Source organism: Xenopus laevis, chromosome 2S (genome assembly GCF_017654675.1).
Source record: "Xenopus laevis strain J_2021 chromosome 2S, Xenopus_laevis_v10.1, whole genome shotgun sequence".
In the NCBI taxonomy this organism is placed as follows: domain Eukaryota; kingdom Metazoa; phylum Chordata; class Amphibia; order Anura; family Pipidae; genus Xenopus; species Xenopus laevis.
In genome coordinates, this window is record NC_054374.1 from 13,478,289 (window position 1) to 13,502,536 (window position 24,248).

General features: G+C 39.4%; 1 protein-coding gene across 1 annotated transcript; it reads left to right on the top strand.

The window, feature by feature from the left end:
* The first annotated feature begins 2,667 nt into the window (after positions 1–2,667).
* On the top strand, positions 2,668–23,944 carry znf654.S (zinc finger protein 654 S homeolog). Its single transcript, XM_041583371.1, has 9 exons — positions 2,668–2,918; positions 7,026–7,171; positions 8,677–8,758; positions 10,246–10,381; positions 11,673–11,875; positions 12,032–12,171; positions 16,893–17,034; positions 18,916–21,199; positions 23,705–23,944. Exons 1-9 carry the CDS (start codon positions 2,787–2,789, stop codon positions 23,713–23,715), a joined length of 3,276 nt encoding a protein of 1,091 aa, XP_041439305.1. The 5' UTR covers positions 2,668–2,786; the 3' UTR covers positions 23,716–23,944.
* Positions 23,945–24,248: the final 304 nt, after the last annotated feature.

The following is a 24,248-nucleotide window of genomic DNA, read 5'->3' on the forward strand; positions in this document are numbered from 1 at the left end:
CCACTGTTACTATAGGCACCACTCTCCTATATACCTGCTATCCCACAGTCACACTCCCTTCCCAGAGACTATTATCCACTGTTACTATAGGCACATCTCTCCCTACTATACCTGCTATCCCACAGTCACCATCCCTTCCCAGAGACTATTATCCACTGTTACTATAGCACCATCTTCCCTACTATACCTGCTATCCACAGTCACACTCCCTTCCAGAGACTATTATCCACTGTTACTATAGACACCATCTCTCCCTACTATCCTGCTATCCACAGTCACACTCCCTTCCCAGAGACTATTATCCACTGTTACTATGCACTCTCTCCCTACTATACCTGCTATCCCACAGTCACACTCCCTTCCAGAGACTATTATCCACTGTCTATATAGGCACCATCTCTCCCTACTATACCTGCTATCCACAGTCACACTCCCTTCCCAGAGACTATTATCCACTGTTTTACATTAGACACCATTCTCTCCCTACTATACCTGCTATCCCACAGTCACACTCCCTTCCCAGAGACTATTATCCACTGTTACTATAGACCACCATCTCTCCCTACTATACCTGCTATCCCCACAGTCACACTCCCTTCCCAGAGACTATTATCCCACTGTTACTATAGACACCATCCTCTCCCTACTATACCTGCTATCCCACAGTCACACTCCCTTCCCAGAGGACTATTATCCACTGTTACTATAGGCACCATCTCTCCCTACTTATACCTGCCTATCCCACAGTCACCACTCCCTTTCCCAAGAGACTATTATCCACTGTTACTATAGACACCATTCTCTCCCTACATATACCTGCTATCCCACAGTCACACTCCTTCCCAGAGACTATTATCCACTGTTACTATAGACACCATCTCTCCCTACTATACCTGCCTATCCCACAGTCACAACTCCCTTCCCAGAGACTATTATCCACTGTTACTTATAGACACCCATCTCTCCCTACTATACCATTATCCCACAGTCACACTCCCTTCCCAGAGAACTATTATCCACTGTTACTATAGGCACCATCTCTCCCTACTATACCTGCTATCCACAGTCACACTCCCTTCCCAGAGACTATTATCCACTGTTACTAATAGGCACAATTTCTCCCTACTATACCTGCTATCCCACAGTCCACACTCCCTTCCCAGAGACTATTATCCACTGTTACTATAGACACAATCTCTCCCTAACTATACCTGCTATCCCACAGTCACACTCCCTTCCCAGAGACTATTAATCCCCCTGTTACTATAGACAAACCATCTCCTCCCTACTATACCTGCTATCCCAACAGTCACACTCCCTTCCCAGAGACTATTATCCACTGGTTACTATAGGACACAATTTCCCTCCCTACTATACCTGCTATCCCACAGTCAGCACTCCCTTCCCAGAGACTATTATCCCACTGTTACTATAGGCACAATTTCTCCCTACTGATCCTTGCTATGGGGGCCCACAGTCACACTCCCTTCCCAGAGACTATTATCCACTGTTACTATAGGCACCATCTCTCCCTACTATACCTGCTATCCCACAGTCACACTCCCCTTCCCAGAGACTATTATCCACTGTTACTATAGGCACAATTTCTCCCTACTAAAACCTGCTATCCCACATTCACACTCCCTTCCCAGAGACTATTATCCACTGTTACTATAGACACATCTCTCCCTACTATACCTGCTATCCCACAGTCACACTCCCTTCCCAGAGACTATTATCCACTGTTACTATAGGCACTATTTTCCCTACTTAAAACCTGCTATCCCACAGTCACACTCCCTTCCCAGAGACTATTATCCACTGTTACAAATAGGCCACAATTTCTCCCTACTATCCTGCTATCCACAGTCACACTCCCTTCCCAGAGACTATTATCCCACTGTTACTATAGGCACCATCTCTCCCTACTATACCTGCTATCCCACAGCCCAACACTCCTTCCCAGAGACTATTATCCACTGTTTACTATAGGCACCATCTCTCCCTACTATACCTGCTATCCCACATTTCACACTCCCTTCCCAGAGACTATTATCCACTGTTACTATAGACACCATCTCTCCCTACTATACCTGCTATCCCACAGTCACACTCCCTTCCCAGAGACTATTATCCACTGTTACTATAGACACCATCTCTCCCTACTATACCTGCTTTTATACCAGTTGCCATAAAAAGAAAAATATATCTTTTTAGGGTTAGTTTCGGGGAGATTTTGTCGCCTGGCTACTAATAGCCTCGTCTTCTGAGCGACTATCTCCTCAAACTGCCTCAGTGTGTTTTCCCATAGACTATAATAAAAAGTCTCCTGAGCTAATGCACACACGGCAATGTATTTTCCATAGTCGCCCAAAGTTGACTCCGTGAGTGACAAGAACAAAGTGATAATACTATTGACAGGGCCTATTACAAATCACTAAACTTACAGCTCCCAGAACTCCCAGCCGCCCACATTCAGTCAAACAGACCCACAACAACACAGCACGGCATAACATTCATCCAATCGACTAATCAGTGCTGTTTAATTGAGAGGCGACCAATTAGGAACGACCGAGACCCGACGTCACGTTTTCTAGTGGCCGAATGTTGACGGATGTAGCTGTCATCCAATTACAATACTCGCGAGCATTTCCTCGTTGTTTGCGGACTCTCTTCGTGATCGACAGCCCTTTTCACCAATGGCAGCTTAGAGCTGCGCTACGCAGGAAAGGGCGGGAACGTCGGTTGCCTAGCGATAGTAGTACGCGCAGGTCGGGCATAGCAGCATGGCGGAAGACGAGAGCGATCAAGAGTCGGAGAGACTGGTAGAAGAGCTGGTCGCGATTGCGGATGAAGACATTGGGAATGGTGACTTGTGCCGTATTACTAGCAGGGAATACTGCCGGCGCTTCTGTGAGGTGAGCAATCGTGGAGGTTCATTGTAGAAGTGATGGGACTTGGGTTCCTGCTTCATTCTGTCTCTGCAGCAGCCATATCATTTCTTCCCCATATTTACTTCCGTCACGGATGTAGGACGCTTATTACTTGCCAACTTTTCCCTTACTACAACTTCTCACTCTCTTTGCCTTTAAATTTTTTTTTAAGGGACCTTAAAGGGCGTGTCACCATATAATTCATTTCCTCTTACGTCTGAGGTGCACATTCCGTCTGTTATGCCTTTAATACATCTCTTTACTTTACTTTAATTTAGCTTAACCCCTTCATCTTTTTCACTTTAATACAGAAGTCAGCAGCTGAGTGTTATATATTAATGAGCCTTTCAGAAACACTATTGTTGCCCAGGCAACTTGTGTGCTGTGAGCCCACACCCTAAGGGCAAAGACACACGTTCAGATTCAAACCATTTGTGTGGTCCTGCGTCTGCCCACAGACTTCTTTTTCATGACACTCCCATATGTTAGGGCAGAGACAGACGAGAAGATTTGGGGGCAAATTAGTCGCCTGCTGACAAATCGCCTCTTCTTCGGGTGACTAATCTCCCCGCAATGCCTTGCCACCAGCTAGAATCTAAGTCGCCGGCGGGATGGCAATCGGCGCACTTCGTTTTCAGAAGCCGCCCAAAGTTGCCTCAGGAGGAAACCACAGATGATATATATATATATATATATATAATACATATGAATATCTTGTAAATGATATCCTTATAAACGGTGAGTTCTGATGTCATCAGTTATAAACGGTGAGTGCTGATGTCATTTCTGTCACAAGACTCACTGAAACTTGTGTATTATAAAAAATAAAGTACCCCCTGTTGCATAATATGAGGATATTAGAAGTTACCTCGGAGTTTCATGACCTGTATAAAAACACTTTTCTATGGTCATGAAACTCCTCGGTAACTTATATCCTTATATTTTACAAGAGGGGGTACTTTATTCACTATATAATCTACAGTCTGGTCATTTCCCTATGGGACCACACTGTAAATTATATTCTTATAAACAGCGCGTTCTGACATCAGAATGTGCCATTTATATGGAACATCACTTCCGCCGCTGCTCTCTCCCTACACGCTTCCCCCCTTACTTACAACACAGGGCGCTCCTTTTCTCTCACTCCCTCTCAGATATGTCCCCTCATAGCTTCCGTCTCATGTGCTCCCCCTGCTGATCCCTGTCTGCTCTGAGCCCCCTCCCCTGCAGGGAAATTCATTGGGGAGCGGCAGGAGTGATTATCAAAGGGGTGACGAGCGGTTGCAGCAGGTATGCTGGTTTTCTGTGTCAGTCCGTGCTGGCTGACAGGCTGATTCTAGCTCCTTCCCATTTAACCGTTACTGCACTGGTGCTGCTCTGGAACTCATTGCAGATGTGGAGGGGCTGGCAGGAGAGGTGTTAAGCGTCTTGCACTGACCCAGTCTCACATTTGACTCCCTGTATATCGGTGTCAGCTCAGTCTAGCAACCTCTCTGGTCCCCCTCACATGTTCGCTCTCCATTCTTTCTCACTAACTCTCCCAATTTTCACATAACCTCCCTCTCAACTCACACTCCCCTCCTGCCTTAGTCTCCAGTCCTGATTTAAGTTTCCCTACTTCCTTGGCCTTTCCCCTATGACATCACCTGTGGCAGGCAAGAAGGCAAGGGCAGAACAGAGCCAGACATCTTTAGGAATTAAGACACTGCACCTAGAAAATGTAGATTATAATGCATAATGTACCCCCTGCTATAATTTATAAAGATATTAGAAGTCACCTCGGAGTTATGTGACCTATATAAAAGCACTCGGCCTTGTGCTTTTATATGGTCACATAACTCCTCGGTAACATAATATCTTCATAAATTACAGTAGGGGGGTACATTATCCTATATATATATTATATATATACACATAAATTTACACATCTCCAAAAAGCTAACTTGTAGCTGCCCCTGTGCTCAGTATAAATTCAATATAGACTTCGGCCTTGTGCTTTTATATGGTCACATAACTCCTCGGTAACATAATATCTTCATAAATTACAGTAGGGGGGTACATTATCCTATATATATATTATATATATATACACATAAATATACACATCTCCAAAAAGCTAACTTGTAGCTGCCCCTGTGCTCAGTATAAATTCAATATAGACTTGAACAAAAAAAAACCAGCACCAAGGGACTTTTTTGTGCAAAAAAAACTTCTGTATTAGTTACATTGTGTGTAAAACCGACGTTTCGGTCCCAAGACCGAAACGTCTGTTTTACACACAATGTAACATATATATATATATATATATATATATATATATATATATATATATATATATATATATAAAGTCAATTGTGGTGAGCGCACTCCTACCGGATTTCGTGGATGATGGGTGCGTTGGTCAAGTTTTTGCATATGTAGTAATAAATGGACCCGCACTCCAATATTCTTAGTGAAGAAAAGTGATGTATTTTATTCACAATGCATATCCAACGTTTCGGTTCACGCTGGGACCTTTCCTTGAGAAACGTTGGATATGCATTGTGAATAAAATACATCACTTTTCTTCACTAAGAATATTGGAGTGCGGGTCCATTTATTACTATATATATGTATATGTATATATTATATATATATATATATATATATATATATGTATGTATATATATATATATATGTATATATATGTATATATGTATATATATATATATATATATATATATATATATATATATATATATATATATATATATATATATATATAGATATATATAATATATAGTGTCGCTGACTAACTCAGAGTTAGAGAGCTGAAAAGCAGGAAGTAGAACTCTGAAGCATGAAGCAATAGAATTCTTAATGAATCAGATGAAATTGAGCGTAGGACTGGCCAGATATGGGATGACTTTGACGTAGTTGGCCAGCTTAAATATATTGCAATATATGGACAAACAATCCCTGTTTTGTTTAAAGGGTAAGGCATTTTTCAGTAGCAGTATGCACAAAATGTCGCTGTCTTAAATATATTGATAATGGGTTGAGTGCAGAGGACTCTTGTATTTGACTGTATGTATTTTGTGGTCAGAGCCTCATTGCACCCCCGCCTAATGGTTTTAAAAAAATAGTGGTGAGCACAACTTTCCCTTGTTTGTTATATATATATATATATATATATATATATATATATATATATATATATATATATATATATATATATATATATAATATAGTGTCGCTGACTAACTCAGAGTTAGAGAGCTGAAAAGCAGGAAGTAGAACCCTGGCTATTATGTTATACATCTATCTATTTACCCACTTTATTTTTACACTGAACTGTTCCTTTAATGTTATGCTTATATTTAAAGTATTTGGGTGTGATGACTTTATCTACAGGTCAGTTATGTTTATACCTACCCATGGACCCCTTGGTCAAAAAGCCTATAATTCAACTCTGTTACTTTGATTTATTATCTTAAGATACACTGGTTTTAAAGGAGAAGGAAAGCTACTGAAGCAGTTTATTGCCCAATAGATTAGCCACAATAGTGCAATCAATAACACTAGATTTATTCTGCAGGATGCTTTACCATACCTAAGTAAACAGCTCTTGAAGTGTTCTCTGTTTGTTTAGGATAGCAACTACCATATTGGCTTGGTGTGACATCACTTCCTGCCTGAGTCTCTCCCTGCTCACTCATAGCTCTGGGCTCAGATTACAGCAGGGAGGGGGAGAGGAGCAAACTGAGCATGCTCAAGGCCGTGCCCTGGAGGTTTAAGTTGAAAACAGGAAGTCTGATACAGAAGCCCATGAGTACACAATAGAAGGAAAGAAATGTGGTGTTTCTTTTGACAGAGGACTCAGAGCAGCATTACTTCGAGGGTTTACTTGTGTATTTATATAGACCTTTCTAAAACAGCTTACTTAATTTTAGCCTTTCCTTCTCCTTTAAGACGATATGTGTATCAAACTGTTCCGTCTGAGAAACGTTCTTTGCTAGTCCCCCTGTCAATTTCTATAACACTTATACCCAAGCTGTGTGGGGCGTGTTACATTTGTTCTTAATTGACTGGTGCATCTTATTCTACTTTTAGGTTGTCGAAGATTATACTTCGAGATGTCAGGTTCCTTTACCCCAGCTCCAGGTCCTTCAGACAGCTCTGTGTTGCTTCACGTCTGCCAGCATATCTTTCCCAGTTGAATGTGAGCACGTACAGTATGTTTTGAGTAGACTAGCTTTGTAAGTACTTTTTTTCTTTGATTTTTTGTTTTGTATTGCAACTTTTATTATTCAGGACCAAATGTTTTTTATAAGCTACCCTTTTTAAAGTTTTTTTTTTTTTTTTTGTGTAATGTCTGCTTTTTAACAGTTTATTTATTGATATGCCCTGCCTCATGCAGTGTGTTTTCTACGGGGAATCCTTGTAATATAGCGCTTTTCTCCAAAGGGACTGAAAGCGCTTTTACAGCAAGTAAAGCTGGCCATACACGGGTCGATAAAAGCTGCCGACAGAGCGAGTCGGCGGCTCATTGGCCAATGTATGGGGCCCTCCGATGGGCTTCCCTGATTGATATCTGGCCGAAAGTCGGCCAGATGTCGACCGGACGGGACTAAAAATCCCGTCTGATCCACATCTGTTCGTCGATCCGACTGCCGTTTACCCATCGTTCTGAACAGATCGTTGGGCCCTAGGGTCCACAAACGGATCAGCCGATATTGTCCACCTCACGCCAAATGAGCAGATCTCTGTGTATGGCAGCCATTATAGGCGCACACAGTAGCCTGGACACCAAGAGATTAAGGGGGTTATTTATTTATTAAAGTCTGAATGCCAGAAACTCGAAAAAATTGAGAATTTTTCGAGATTTATTAAACTCTGAGGATGGAAAAAGTCATTAAGAAATGTCCAATTGTGGATTCTAGTTTGGTCAGAATTATCATATGATTTGGATTTTTGCTAAAAAAATTCCGTTTGTTCCCGATCTGATAAAATCATAATTTTTAATAATAAATAAGGTCTAATCGTGGATTCTAGTTTGATCAGACTTTTCATTCAGTTCGGATGTTCGCTCAATTTTTTCGCTTGTCCCCGATCCGATAAAATCATGATTTTTTTAATAATAAATAAGGTTCAATCGTGGATTCTAGTTTGGTCAGACTTTTTCATTAAAATAGTCAGCTAAATTCGGACTTTGATAAATAACCCTCTAAGTTACTTGCCCAGGGTCACATGGAATGGAACCAGGATCTCTAGCATGAGATCCCACATCAAAGGGTGATCACTTAACCTCTAGCCCAGCTTGTTGGAATTAGATTGCTCATCTCCTTTTCTTGTGAGGATCAGAATTGGACCGATCCTTGCTGCTCAGTAGGCCTTAAACACTCCGTACTGAACATGTTTAATTGCATCTGTGTGTTACCATTTTATAATTACTAATTGTTTCCCCTTTAATGAACCCCATAAATAGTAGCATGGCTATGGCATGTACAGGTTAATTTTTTTTTTTGTCCTTCACAATTTCTTATCCATCTGATGGGTGTTTCCGTATTACTTGCTTTGGCAGAAACATACTTTAGAGCAACTTACTGAAACTACTTTATTTGCATTTAAAATTTGCTTCTGTTCATTCAAAAGAATGTGTGTAAATTCCCATTTGTCCAAATACTGACAATGCTTTGTTCATTTTGTGTACACAATCTTCTGTTCATCCTAGTCTGAAGTGTTTTTATTTTACCTATTTTAGGAGTCTGTTTGAATTGTTGCTTTTCTTTGGAAAAGATGAATTTTATGAGGCTCCTCTGAAAGACATTCTTGGTTCAGTGCAGGTAATGGTCTTTGTTTGTGTGTGGGGATGGAAACCTCTGCATTCAGCATAAAAAGTAAATAGTCTACTGGAGTTTTGAACTGCAGGGCAAAACTAGTACAGGTATGGGATCCATTATCCGGAAAGCCGTAATCCAGAAAGCTTCGAATTACGAAAAGGCTGTTTTCCCATTGACTCCATTTTATCCAAATAATCCAAATTTTTTAAATAATTTCCTTTTTCTCTGTAATAATAAAACAGTAGTGTGTACTTGATCCAAACTAAGGTAAAACTAATCCTTATTGGAAGCAAAACCAGCCTATTTGGTTTATTTAAAGGGATACTGTCATCGGAAAACATGTTTTTTTTCAAAACGCATCAGTTAATAGTGCTACTCCAGCAGACGTCTGCACTGAAATCCATTTCTCAAAACGGTAAACAGATTTTTTTATATTCAGTTTTGAAATCTGACATGGGGCTAGGCATTTTGTCAATTTCCCAGCTGTCCCTGGTCATGTGACTTGTGCCTGCACTTTAGGAGAGAAATGCTTTCTGGCAGGCTGCTGATTTTCCTTCTTAAAGTAACTGAATGTGTCTCAGTGGGACATGGGTTTTTACTATTGAGTGCTGTTCTTAGATCTACCAGGCAGCTGTTATCTTGTGTTAGGGAGCTGCTATCTGGTTACCTTCCCATTGTTCTTTTGTTTGGCTGCTGGAGGGGAAAAGGGAGGGGCTGATATCACTCCAACTTGTAGTACAGCAGTAAAGAGTGATTGAAGTTTATCAGAGCACAAGTCACATGACTTGGGGCAACTGGGAAATTGACAATATGTCTAGCCCCATGTCAGATTTCAAAATTGAATATAAAAAAATCTGTTTGCTCTTTTGAGAAATGGATTTTGGTGCAGAATTCTGCTGGAGCAGCACTATTAACTGATTCATTTTGAAAAAATTTTTTTTCCCATGACAGTATCCCTTTAATGTTAACATGATTTTCTAGTAGATTTAAGGTATGAAGATCCAAATTATGGAAAGATCTGCTATCCAGAAAACCCCAGGTCCGTAGCATTCTGGATAACGGGTCCCATACCTGTATTTAAAAGGGGGTGATGTTTCATTAAATCTAATTTAATGGACTATTGAGCCAAATATAGGTACTTATTCAGTGTACTAGTAATACCACAATATAATAAATTTAGTGCCATACTTAAAAAAAAAAAAAAAAAATGGTTGCATCTGGGGAAGTAAGTCTGAAACTCAGAAGTAGGGTGTGCCTCTGCAATAATCAGTGGCATAACCCTATAAATAAAGAGCTTTATCCTAGATACAACTTGATAGTGTAGAACTCTAGACAGATAGTCGATGGTAGGGAAGGATAGTTGGAATAACAATACATGTAGTATATAGTGAGGAATGTTCAGGGACGTTACTTGCTCTTTTATTAGTGAAGAAGTTTTTTTGCGTTTTTACAGTTGTCACATTGTCTTTGACAAAACACCTCTTTTGTAGGAGTGCCACGACCATCTCATCCGATATGATAACACAGACCTGAAGCTGGTCACTTACGTAATTAAAGATGGTGGCCCTTGGGAGAATCCAGTATTACAAGCTATACTCAAGGGAAGATCGGAACCACAGGATATAGGTGATTGCTTATTTTCATAACAGAGTTTTGGTGCTTAAAAGAGTTTTAAGATCTTCTCTTCTATTATGTTGAGGGCCTGACACTTGGGCACTATTCTGCTGCACTGGTAGGGTGCATAATACAAGCAAAGAAGGTAATTTGACTCTAAACGTAGCAAAAAAGGGAAACAAAGACCCTAGCTTTTCACAGGGGGAAAGATGCTTCCTGGCCCCAAAGTAGCCTGCATAGTGTTTAATTAATAATATGAAATGAACTAGCTGGAGCTGACTGAACAGAGTAAGGGTAAGGCCACACGAGGAGATTCGGGGAGATTTTGTCGCCTGGCGACTATAGAAAATGCATTGCCGCGTGTGCATTAGCGCAGGTGACTTTGCATTGTAGCCTATGGGGGAAAACGCTAAGGCAGTTCGGGGAGGTAGTCGCGCAAAAGACGAGGCGATTAGTCGCCAGGCGACAAAATCTACCCGAATCTCCTCATGTGGACTAGCCCTTAGTTGGTAGGTAGCAATTGATTGTCCTTTTATTAAAAGGAAACTGTCACGGGAAACATGTTGTTTTTTTTTTTTTTTAAACATATCAGTCAATTGTGCTGCTCCAGCAGAATTCTGCACTGAAATCCATTTTTCAAAAGAGCAAACAGATTTTTTTAAATTTAATTTTGAAATCTGACATGGGGCTAGACATATTGTCAGTTTCCCAGGTGCCCCCAGTCATGTGACTTGTGCTTTGATAAACTTCAGTCACTCTTTAGTGCTGTATTGTAAGTTGGAGTCATATCAGCCCCTCCCCTTCCCTCCAGCAGCCTAACAGAACAATGTGAAGTTAACCAGATAACAGCTCCCTGGTAGATATAAAAACAGCACTCAGTAGTAAAATTCCAAGACCCACTGCGACTCCTTGATTTTAATTGCGTAGGAGAAACAATAGCCTGTTAGAAAGCAGTTCTGTTGTGCAGCACTGGCTCTCTTTCTAAAATCCCATGAAAGATGGCTGCCTACACACCAATATTGCAACTAAAAAAATAACTTGGATTAGAAATCAAATTTTATATTGTAAAGTGAATTATTTTCAGTGTAAACCGTGTAATTCAGAAATAAATCTACACCATAAACATCATGACAGAATCCCTTTAGAGCATTCTTATTATACTTCATGATTATTGTATTTCATGATACTTACATTTAGACATATTATTGTCTTGTTCTTGTATGAATATGTATGATTGTAATTTATTTATGTACAGGCTGTTCCTTTACTTAACGTTACTTGTGTTGATCTGTTTTTCATGCAGTGGACAGGTATTTGAGGTCCGAACGTGAGTTCTTCTTTGAGCTGCGTGTGAGGTACCTCGTTGCCTGTGAGCGTATCCCAGAAGCAGTTGCTCTCATCACAACTTGCCTAAGTAACACGGAAGTCAGTAAAAACCTGTACTACCATCAAGCGTACTTCACATGCCTACATATGACCCGTCTAACTGATCAGCTTTTGCATGAGGTTTGGTTTCTTCCCTTATTTATCTATGTTTGTGAAGTGTGTACAATCCATGAAGTAAAAGAAGGGAAAAAATAAATCATTGGCTCTCTAAAACATTGTGGTGATGAAGAATATTTTAGCTTCCCTCATACAGTTTTATTGGTTTGTTTTATGCAGCATGTTCTTAGGATAAACCCAAGAGACGGGGTAGAAATTATCTGCAACACTGAGCAGGAAGGTAAAACGGTACTGGCGTTGCAGCTGAGTGAAGCTTTCCTCATAACACAGTTACAAACTGGGGAGATGGATTACATTTGGTAAGTACTCAAGTCTCCTTCCCCGGAATAGGTTCTTTAAAGGAGAACTAAGCCCCCTAAACTTCCTGGGATTGCCCCTTCTCCGCGATGTGTATTGGGGGAAAAAAACCCTTTAAAAAAATTTTGATCCTTAAATGCAGAGAAGAGCAGCGGAGCTCCCAGAACCATTGCTTCTTAAGCTATTCTGGTCTCAACATGACTTGCACATGTGCAGTTGAAGTGATTCCTGACTTGGCCCAACTGTGCATGCTCCCACAGGCTTCGTATTGGTGAAGAGACCAGAAGACAATATAAAGCGACAGAAGATGGTGACTGGGAGTGCCACTGCGCTTCTCTGCATTTAAGGGTCAGATTTTTTTGTTACACTAATGTACATTGCAAGGTGGGGGGCTTTTGGTATGGTGGAGGGTTAGTGCTCCTTTAAGTGGGTAGTAAAGATAAAACTAATGGTATATTTGTCCAGTGCCATCTTCTCCCGTGCGCTCTTCTTCCTGTATTCAGCGGCGTTTGGTAGCGCATGTGCAGTAGGAGGCATTAACTGGTAAGGAATTACTGCGCATGCGCCCGAAAGTCACAAAGTTTCCAATTTATTTTTTCGGAAACTTCGTGACCTTCGTCGCATGCGCAGTATATCCTTACCGGTAAATGCCTCCTACTGCGCATGCGCCACCAAACGCCACTGAATACAGGAAGAATAACGCTCGGGAGAAGATGGCTGCCGTGAACTCCTCTGGAGAGGACCTAAAAGGGGGGGGGGTAAGTAACAAGTTAGGGGCATTTGCCCGGGGGGAGGAGGAAGTGGGGCCTACACAGGGGAGGGGGTAGGGATTTTTCCGCCTAGGGGGTTGAATTCTCCTTTAAACTGCAGAGCAGCACAGCGGAGTATCTGGAGACCATCCAAGAGCTGTGCAAATGTGTTTTAAGTTGTCATTTATCCAGTTTGCCATTTGAGGTAATAGTCAGCTCTGTTTGTTGTGGGTGTTTTTAGCTGCTTTTTAACTGCTGAGTGTAATTGCTGTTCTTTGATCTGCCTGTAATTGCGGGGCGTAGTCACAGCCTTATAAGAAAGCAGTCAAGCTTGTTGCGTGCACCGTAGCAACCAGTGCCGGTGCCAAAGTCTATTTTTCCTTAAATAATTTTTTCAAGATTCGTACAAGTTTTATATTGCCTTTTAGCTGGAAAAAAGATTCATGATAACTGGCAAAAATTAGTTTATGCAGTGAATATACAAAATTAAGGACCAATAACCGATACGAGAGGACAATCTACTGTATAAGATACACAATGTCCCCATTTGTATGGATCTTTGCAGGTTTCAGCTTGCCAATGTATTGGGGAAAGACCAGTGTTAATACACAAATACTGGTAAAAAAAAAAAACAGCAGATCCCCATGAAAATAGTGGGGTTTTTTTCTTAAAAAGAAATGCATATGGCCCTTTGAGGAATCAGCGTTTTGCACCGATTTAAAACGTTCCAAATGTCCAAGCAGCTTGGATGTTGGAATAAATATTGTATGCTTTTTTGGATGACCTGCTGAGCTTCACAGTATGATTTTCTCTGCTTGGTAACAATGCAGTTACAGGGACAGTGGCTCCAAGAATACTTTTTTTTTGGTATTGTGTTTTTTTTTTTTTTACCAAAAGTTTTTTTTTCTGTAACTTATCCCTCAGGCACATGTTCTGTTGTACTACTAAAAGCACCCCTTATTTAGCTTTGTGGCACTCTACTGGTTTTATATAGTAGAAAATAATAGAGACAACGTAAATATCCTATTTTTGTTTTATCAATTGGCAAATCAGACCCGCATCACAAAAAAATTGCATAAAAGTCGTCAAAAAATTGAAAATATTTTTAGAAAAACTCCTAACTACTCTATTGCACTTCACCTGGTCTGAGCTGGTCCGGTGCAAGAGGTAACGTTCAGTAAAATCTGCAACTCAGTGAAATAGTATAGTTACGTCCCTTCGCCAGAGCGTAACTTCGCCTGACGTAAGGGTGCGAAGTACCGCTAGAGTCTCTCTACTTCGCTAGCGAATTTACATCAGGGACCGTTAGTAAATCGGCGAAGTGGCAGAATGACGTCACGCTGGTGAATTTTCACTAGCATTCGCCATTTCGCCCTTTAGTATATTTGCCCCTATGAGCGTATTTTGTTGGCTAAACAAGGCAAAATATATTGCTCATCCATATTTTATTGTATTGCACCAGAGAATTTCTAGAGTCTATAATCACTGATAACGTTCTGGAAAATTGCTATAGCATCTTTGATGTTAGGAGCCAGAGCCCTGACTATTGCTGCTTTCAGAAGTTGCTCCATTGCTAAAGAGGTCTATTTATGACTATTTAGTAGTCATCTAGGAGATCATCAAACTGAATAGCTTAAAAAAAATGTTTTTCCTCTATGGAAGCCATTTAATGGATTTGCAAAGAAGATATAATGTTTCCAAAAAAAAGTTTGTCTTTTTTTTCCCCCCTAAACTCTATGCGTTTCGTTAGAAATATTAGGGTCTTCTTGTACCCAAGATGAATTGGAATATTACTTTAAAAATTTTATTAAATGCAAGATGGTGTTTAGTGTAACTTCAGGGCTGGGATGGATCTATAGGTTCCCTGGTATGTGGATAAGAACTGAAAGCCTTAGGGGCCATATAGATAGTGGTAGACAGATACTATTTGATCATTGGTCCCCTACACAGAGGTAGTGTCTCAGGTCAGCTATGCTTAGACTACTGTCTTTGCACTTGGCTAGTACTTTCTATAGGAGTTTCAGATAATGGCTAGTTAACAGTAATCTACAGCTAGAGGCACATTTATCAAAAGTAAATTTTTGAATTCATGTGAATTATTTTTAACTCTAATACATTTGGATGTACTTGAATATTACCGACCCGAAAACTCGAATTAAATTAGACTAAACTCGAATTAAATTAGACTAAACTCGAATGTCAGGAAATTGGTCCCTGGACCTCTCTCAATGACTTATACATGAACTCTGCAGGTTTTAGGTGGCAAATAGTTGAGTTTGAGTTTTTAAAGGTCCACGGTGTGATAAATCTAAAAATTCAAGTTAAAATTCAAATCGAGTTTGGATTATTCACAATTCAAATTTTATAGTTTTGACCATAAAAAAAAAAAAAATTCAATTAGAATTTTCAATTTGACCCTTAATAAATATGCCCCATAGTGTCAATTTGGATGAAGGAGGGCATGCTACCTTGAAAGTGAGCTTGAAAGTAGTTCTTTCTTCTTTTTTTAGGAAGGTGAAGGTAGAGAAGAAGAGAACATGGTGATTCAAAAATCGCCTGGGAATAGCTGCCCCTTTTCACTCATAAATCGGCATATTCCAACAGAATTGCCACAGCTAAAGGTATGCCACACCATTTTGCATTTAATAAAACTAGATTTATTTGGAACATTTTGAAAGTTAAGCCTTTAAAGGGTAGGTTCCTGGAAATATTAGCATTGCTTGGTCAGTCCTACTCTTCGGCTCCCAAGTGGGGCAGTGCAGGATTTTTTACTTCTGCAATTATTTGTGATCACCGTTCCTGCCTAACCTTGTTAATAAGTGCGCTTAGGGGAAAAAAAAGATTAATGTTGACAACTTATAGGTGTGGGATAATGTGTAGTACCTTGTCCCAAGGCTATAACTTGCCCAGGTGCTGGTAAATAAAGTGACATAGTACCGCACTCAACGGCAATACTTATGAAAAAAATCAAGATTTATTATAAATAATCTTAATTTATATATAGATAGATAGATAGATGTGTGTGTATCCAACGTTTCTGACCCACATGGGGCCCTTTCTCTCATCCTTGAGAAAGGGCCCCATGGGGGTCCTAAACGTCGGATTGAGATGTAAAACTGTTGAAAAATAAAAAACAACTTTTTTTCACTTCAAACTACAGTGAGTGCTGATTGATATATTGATATATAGATATATAGATATAGATATATATATGTATATATATATATATATATATATAAAGGTCTTAGAAAATGACCGAAACGTTGGCCGGTTCCTGTTTTAAATCTATTTAATAAACATGGAGTTTTAAACTGAAAAATCCTGGTGTGCACCTTTGTCAGTGGAAATTATATATATAGATATATATATATATATATATAGATATAGATATATATATATATATATATATATATATATATATATATATATATATATATATATATATATATATATATATATTTGTACGACTAACAAATGGATTTATGGTACCTTCGTTAAAATCAGTTGCCAGGTTCTGTTTAAGTATTGTATGGAGCACTATGCAAAAAAAAGAAAAATATACTTACATACACACATTATGCTTAAATAGGACACTGATAAATTGTATTGAGAGCTTAATATTAAATAGATTGCATGCAATTTGTATAACCACATAATCTTGCTTTATCTTTAAAAAGTTAGCGCAATATTCATTTATAGTACGATGTAGAGTGCATTCTTCAATGTTATTTAAATGTTTTCACCCTTGGAGATCTCACTATTAACTGGTTGCTAGGGTATTTTTTTTTTTTCACCTTCAATCTTTAGGAAAGTTTATGGATATTTTGGAACACAGTTTAGTATGCTCACGTTTCTCTGCTTTCTTTTCTGCTACCTTTGCTGACTTGTGGGTTGATGTTGTGATGCATCCATTTTCTCCAGTGGAACTTCCATGCAAATATCCAGTTAATCAACTTTTTTTAACTCCTTCCCAGGGATTTAATATTTATTTGGAGCAAACTTCAGCTGAAAAAGAACTCCTCAAAGCAAGCCTTTGTCGAGCAGTGCTATCAGATGTTAAGGATAGCCACCAACATTAAAGTTATCTTCCCTCTCATAAAAGCAATCTTAAATGAAGTAAGTGTCTACTCGTACATTGCTCTATAAATCCTACATTGTACTGTAAACGTTGCTCAATTCGGTGCAATCAGCCCCATAAAATGGCAGTAAAAATGTACGGTCCACATGCATAGTACAGGTATGGGACCTATTATCCAGAATCTCTTGGGACCTGGGGTTTCCGGATAATAGATCTTTCCATAATTTAGATCTTCATACCTTAAGTCTACTAGAAAATCATGTAACCATTTAATAAACCCAATAGGCTGGTTTTGCTTCCAATAAGGATTAATTATATCTTAGTTGGGATCAAGTACAAGTTACTGTTTTATTATTACAGAGAAAAAGGAAATCATTTTTAAAAAAATGTGGATTATTTGAATAAAAATGGAGTCTATGGGAGACGGCCATTATGTAATTCTGAGCTTTTTGGATAATGGGTTTCCGGATAACGGATCCCATAACTGTAACTGTTTAAAGAAAAATAGTCAATATTTAGCTGCTGTATTCTTTTATATGCTAGGAATTTTTAACAATAACACTAGGGATGCACCAAATCCATAATTTGGGATTTAACAGCATACCAGGCTGAATCCAAATAGTAATTGGCATATTCAGATATTTAAAAAAAAAAAAATTGCAAAATTGCCAAGTTCAGTTATCCAGATTTGTAAAATCACATCACTATATGGGTTGGTATTTGATTCAGATGAACATGTAGAAAGCACTGAATGGGACACCTAAAGAAAGTTCATAGCAGATGATACTAAATTGTGCAGAACTATAGGTTCCATGCAGGATGCTGCCACTTTGCAAAGTGATCTGTCTAAACTGGAAAACTGGGCAGCAAACTGGAAAATGAGGTTCAATGTTGATAAATGCAAGGTTATGCACTTTGGCAAAAATAATATAAATGCAAGTTATACACTAAATGGCAATGTGTTGGGAGTTTCCTTAAATGAAAAGGATCTAGGGGTCTTTGTAGATAACACGTTGTCTAATTCTGGGCAGTGTCATTCTGTGGCTACTAAAGCAAATAAAGTTCTGTCTTGCATAAAAAAGGGCATTAACTCAAGGGATGAAAACATAATTATGCCTCTTTATAGGTCCCTGGTAAGGCCTCATCTGGAGTATGCAGTTCAGTTTTGGACTCCAGTCCTTAAGAGGGATATAAATGAGCTGGAGAGAGTGCAGAGACGTGCAACTAAATTGGTTAGAGGGACGGAAGACTTAAATTATGAGGGTAGACTGTCAAGGTTGGGGTTGTTTTCTCTGGAAAAAAGGCGCTTGCGAGGGGACATGATTACACTTTACAAGTACATTAGAGGACATTATAGACAAATGGCAGGGGACCTTTTTACCCATAAAGTGGATCACCGTACCAGAGGCCACCCCTTTAGACTAGAAGAAAAGAACTTTCATTTGAAGCAACGTAGAGGGTTCTTCACAGTCAGGACAGTGAGGTTGTGGAATGCACTGCCGGGTGATGTTGTGATGGCTGATTCAGTTAATGCCTTTAAGAATGGCTTGGATGATTTTTTGGACAGACATAATATTAAAGGCTATTGTGATACTAAACTCTATAGTTAATATAGGTATGGGTATATAGAATTTTAATTAAAAGTAGGGAGGGGTGTGTGTATGGATGCTGGGTTTTCATTTGGAGGGGTTGAACTTGATGGACTTTGTCTTTTTTCAACCCAATTTAACTATGTAACTATGTAACTATGACAATGCATAGATGTAGATCTTCTAGAAAAAAGTCTATGATCAGCAATGGATATTGGAAACCCTATCTTGGCAACAGAAAGAAACTAATATCTATTTTTCTAAAAACCAATTTGAGTATTTGTAATTTTTAACAAACTTGCTATCCAAATCATTAACTTTTCATTGCAGGTTGGAGAATTTGGAGTCCAGTTGGCCGTCGAGCTTTGTGGATGTGCTTTGCAACTAGATCTTGACGATAACCCAGAAACCAAGTCTTTAATTTACAAAACCATTGCTTACCTTTTGCCCACTGACTTGGAGATCGGCAGGGTTTGCGCTTTATCGGTTTTCTTCTTGGAGAGGACCATAGAATCCTATGCTGCTGTTGAACGTTTGTATAAAAGTTCAGACGAGGATTACAATGAGTTTCTGAGCTGTGTTGAAAACCGAGTGCGGTTTGAAATGCTTCCAATTCTAAAGAGAGGGTTAATATTTGATCCAGAGTTTTGGAATTTCTCTATGATCGAGGAAAAATGTGCTTCTTTCCTTAGGGAGAATAACCCTCCAGAATCATGTAATTCAAGTACACTGGATACCGAAGTTCTGGAAACTTTAAATTCAGATACCTCTCATGTGGACTTAAGAAATGGGATCATTGACCATGGAGAATCCAGGATCACCAGATCAAAAATCTCTCTTGTTAAAAAGAGAATTCCTCCGATGCTCGGCTCTTACAAGATCGATCATAATGTTCCCGTTCATCAGTGTACCCTTTGCAACAAGGTGATTCTTGGTGGCCATATTTTCAGACATGCTCAGGCTCATCAAAAAAAAGGCTGCTTTTCGTGTGTTTTATGCTCCAGGAAGTTCAGAAATCGTGTTAAAATTCTTAAACATTTAAAGAACCACGTAAAGAAAATGCAGGTACGGCCAATGGCTACACTTGACGCAGCTTCTGATGCTTTATCATGTGGAAATAAAGAAACGTCAGGCTTGGAAAATGGAAATTCTAGTAGTTCTACCACTGATGTATTAACTGTGGCTCCAGCCGTAAATATGACGTATGAGGAATCTCTTCATACCATTATTCCTGTTGAAAATCACACAGCCGATCATGATATTCAAATAGATGGCCCAATGCCCAATGCTGACAACGATGTCTCTGAATGTACAAAAATAAATGGATCTTTGTGCCCCGTTGCTGCAAAACAGGCAGCGAATGAGCAAGGTGTCTATAAATGCCCAGCTCGGGGCTGTGTACGTCTTTTTAAAAAGATGCGCTCTCTTAACAAGCACGCCAGGATAGCCCACCCAGCGGATACAAGAGTCCAGCAGCATTTAATGAAACACAACAAGGGAAATTGCCGTTTCTGTCATAGACGGTTTGCCGATTCCAAACACTTTTTTGATCACATGAAAAGACATGTTTATCCCGAGGTCTATTTCTGCCAGCATTTAAACTGCAATAAAAGATTCAAGCTAGTGACCCACCTGGCGGAACACCTGCTAAGCCATGAATCATTCCAAGCCCAGTGTGGTTTTGTTAACTGCTGTCAAATATTTAATGAACTGCCGACACTTTATGCACATGAAGCTCTGCACTATAATCGGAATCCCTGTGAAGATGACACTAGTTATCCTGATGTGGAGGTTGTAGCCAGTGTTCCTGCTTCCAGTGCTTCGCTAGATAATGCTCATTTAGATCAGGTACCTTTGGGTGGCTGTACAAAGGACCATGTTCTTGCAAAAAATGCTTCCTTGGGGGAATTGCAGGACTTCATGGACACTTACCAGCACTTCTCTAGGTTTTCTAAAGGAAAGGAATCTGTTAAGGGCGGAACAGAAGTAGTAGACTTACCAGTACCTGTTTGGAAAGCAAGAAAGGACACCGTTGAACCAAAGACCTATACTCAAACAGAGAAAAAAGTAAATGGTGATGTTCAGAACAGAAATTCACCAGAAAGTTCAAATCTGCAAGAGATAGAGCAGCTACCTGAGCAAGGAAAACTGACACAAAGTGAACTTGCAGATGGAAAGAGTCAGGACAAATGTAACATGGCGGAGCAGACTGTAGGACAAACGCCTTGCTTGCTTGATACCGCAACACCTAACACCGAGACCGTCACAAAAGAGAGTTTGGTTACAGATGGTACGCAGGATGTCTCTGAAGAAAAAGATGCTGCTTCTTCCAGAAGGTCTCCAAGCCCTCTTACAACATATGGTAGGACTCCCAAGGTGCCATTTGTCAGGCCTTTGCCTCCAAGTTATCTAGATGAACAATATATAAGTATGCCAAAGCGGAGAAAAACTGCTGTGGAACAGGCATCTGAAAATGACAAAGTTTCTAAAAAATCCGTGGCGAGATTCAGATGTGGGAAGTGCCTAACGAATTACTCAAGCTCAGAAGCACTTAATGAGCACACAGCACAAAACAAATGTCAGCTTTATTTTGGCTTTGACTCCGATGATGAAAGTAAGTTGACTTTTCTTTTTCTTTTAAACATCAAATACGTATAGCTGTCCTGTTTTGATGGTGAAGCATAAATAGACCTTGTTCAAGCCACATCTGTAACTATAACAAGATTAAGCCCACCCCATATTTATTTGTGCCCTAGTTTAAATCCTTGCTGTACCTACTACTGAAGCCTGATCTGCTGGTTTTTCTCATTCTTCCATAGTTTAGTTCTTTTCTGCTTCTGTTCAACTCAGTTTAGTTGTTTCTTCTATTATCTATCCTTACCATGTTATCCATCCAGCACTTCTCAGCATTACATTCTGACTCTTCCCATCTTTTGTCTTTCTCTTTTCATTTCCCTCAACCCCATTTTCTATTTTCCATTTTTGATGTTTTAAAAAAATCTCTTAATCTTCTTTGATTCTTTTTGCCATCACGTCTGCCATTGCTTTGCTTTCTTCCCCAACCTAATGCACTCCACTTTTCTTTTCTCAATTACTACTTTACTCTTCATTTCCTTTCGGTCTTGTCATTGTGTGGTCCTACAACTTTTCTTTTAGTTTTCTACCTTCAACTGTCTCTGTTCTGCTTTATATCCTCACCCTGCCTCTCCCTTCTACTTCCTTATTTTTTTTTTTCATCTTTTTCATATAGTTCCTTTTAACTAAATTCTGTTTTGCATTTTTTGTTCCCTTTCTCCTCTGTGAACCCGCCATGTTAGCTTTTCATCCGATACCCCATTTTTTGGGTGGGGGGGTTTGCCATTAAAGTGAGAAATTAGTAAATGGGGCCTGGTATCAACACACAACATACTGGGCCACAAACAACTAGATGCCAACGACCTTCATTATTATAAATAATATTTTTTTTTCCCCTAGTGTTCCTCACACCATTGGTAGTGTTTATCAGAGGGATACAATCCCTTAGATAAAAAAGATTTAGATAGTAGTACCTTGTCATCAACATATCAACTGGCCTAAAGGTAAATCATTTTAGTAACTGGTGTATAACCTGGTTTGTTTTTCATAAATGTTCTGTTATTATATCACTTATTAAAACCTGTTTTATGTTGAGATCTTTGCATATTATATGCCTTTTCTTTTACCTCCTTTTACAGCAGCGTTTAACTTGACTCTATAGGATGACAACACACCACAATAAATTGCCATCATACTGTAATAAGAATTTGCGTAACTGTTTTGTTTTTGTTCCCAATGTCTGTGGGTGCTTTCATAATTTCTTTTCAGGACCCTTTGTTCCTAATGGTGCTTCCACTTCTTCTTATGTGCTTTCTTTAACTAGCAAATGTTGCAACAGTTTATTTCAACATTCGCCTATGACTGTTTATTCTCATTCTGGTGCATAGTAAACCGAGCTCCTGTTGAATAAAAACTGGTTTTGGTTCTTTCAATCCGCCTCTTCTGTGGGATTGTTTAATAGACTTCTCAGTTATCCCACATCCTATTGAGTTATTGCTGCATTGTGTAGAAACATATATTTAAAAAAAAAATCAGATGTATTTATTTGCCAATTGGTCAGAATGTGTTTGACTGCTTTGAACATTTAAACATCATTTTACTCATTGGAGTGTTAGAACTGAGGCACCACTGTTCTGATTGTTTGGGTTGGCCAGCTTGAGTTGACTGAGCCCCATACACGGGCTGATAAAAGCTGCCAACAGACCGAGTCAGCAGCTTATTGGCACGTGTGTAGAGCCCCCCCCCCCCGATGGGCTTTCCCGGACGATAGCTGGCCGAAAGTCGGCCCGATGGCTATTGGGCACGTTAGAAAATCCTGTTGGATCGCGGCTACATCTTTTCATTGATGCGATCCCGTGATCTGACTGCCCGTTTGACTTCATTGTGGGCATATCGGGGAGAGATCCACACGTTTGGCGACATCGACATTATGTGTCCATATTGCCTGTGGGCTAATTCGTCAGATACTTATGAGTATTAGTTTGTGACTAATATATAGTTTTAAAGAAACTGCATCCATCCCTAGATGCTCTAAAGCTAGTGCTACACTTAAATGTTGATTAAGAACCATTAAACTCCTGCTTTGGCCATATAAATGTTTGAGCATGAGTTCTTTAACTAGTTGACATTCTTGGATTGAAGCATACTGACACAATTGTTGATGTAGCTTTTGTGGGGACTTGGTGGTTTATATACACCATGTGTAACATTAGCCTAAGTCAACTAGGACGCCATTTTTTCTTAGCAGCCCCAAAAAATGAAGCATGACCTACTCTCCCTCTAAATTCACCTACTCCGCACCTTCTACTTTCCAAGCTATTCACTCACCCACCTACCTGTGACATCATGAATTTTGTTGCTTGATTTTAGGTGACCAGCTGTACCTGCATGAACCTTTCATTTGTTCTAAAAGCTGAACTGGGACTTCATATATTATCATAGCAACCATACAAAATAACATTGATTCAGGGTTTAGTTGCACTCTCTATAGATGAAATGTTTGAGGCACAAACCTATTAATGTCCATGAACTATTTTCTTTCCAGGTGCCTGGTAAATGCATGAAGAAGGAGGAGACCATAGAAATAATTTCTGGTTCAGATTGGCCTTAAGGAGTTGACATCTTTCACCTTTTTTTCCCACAAATACCAGTGGAGTTCTCGATGAGTTTTACAAGTGCAGAAAATTACTTTGGTTTTACTGGGAACAAAAAGGTGTGCCATGTAACTTTACCGGTGTATCCTGCATTCATGATTGTATCAAATAAAATATTTGATATTTACCAACATTGTTTATGTTGAGATTTCATGTTAACGTGGACTTGTTGATCCAATTTGTTTTGTATGATGGAAAACTGTGCAGTGTTGAATGACACTTGGTTATGGAAAATTGAACCCCAGTTCCTATGATTTAACCCCTGAGTACACAAAGCACTTGATATTACTTTGCCTTGCCGGAATTTACTGTGTTGTGTTTCGGGGTCTGGCACGTTTTAATGTCCAGAGGCACACGAGGAAATGGATTCCTCCACTGAAACATAACGATTTTAAGAAGAAAAGTAAACCATTTTCCTGTACTACTTTACTCCAT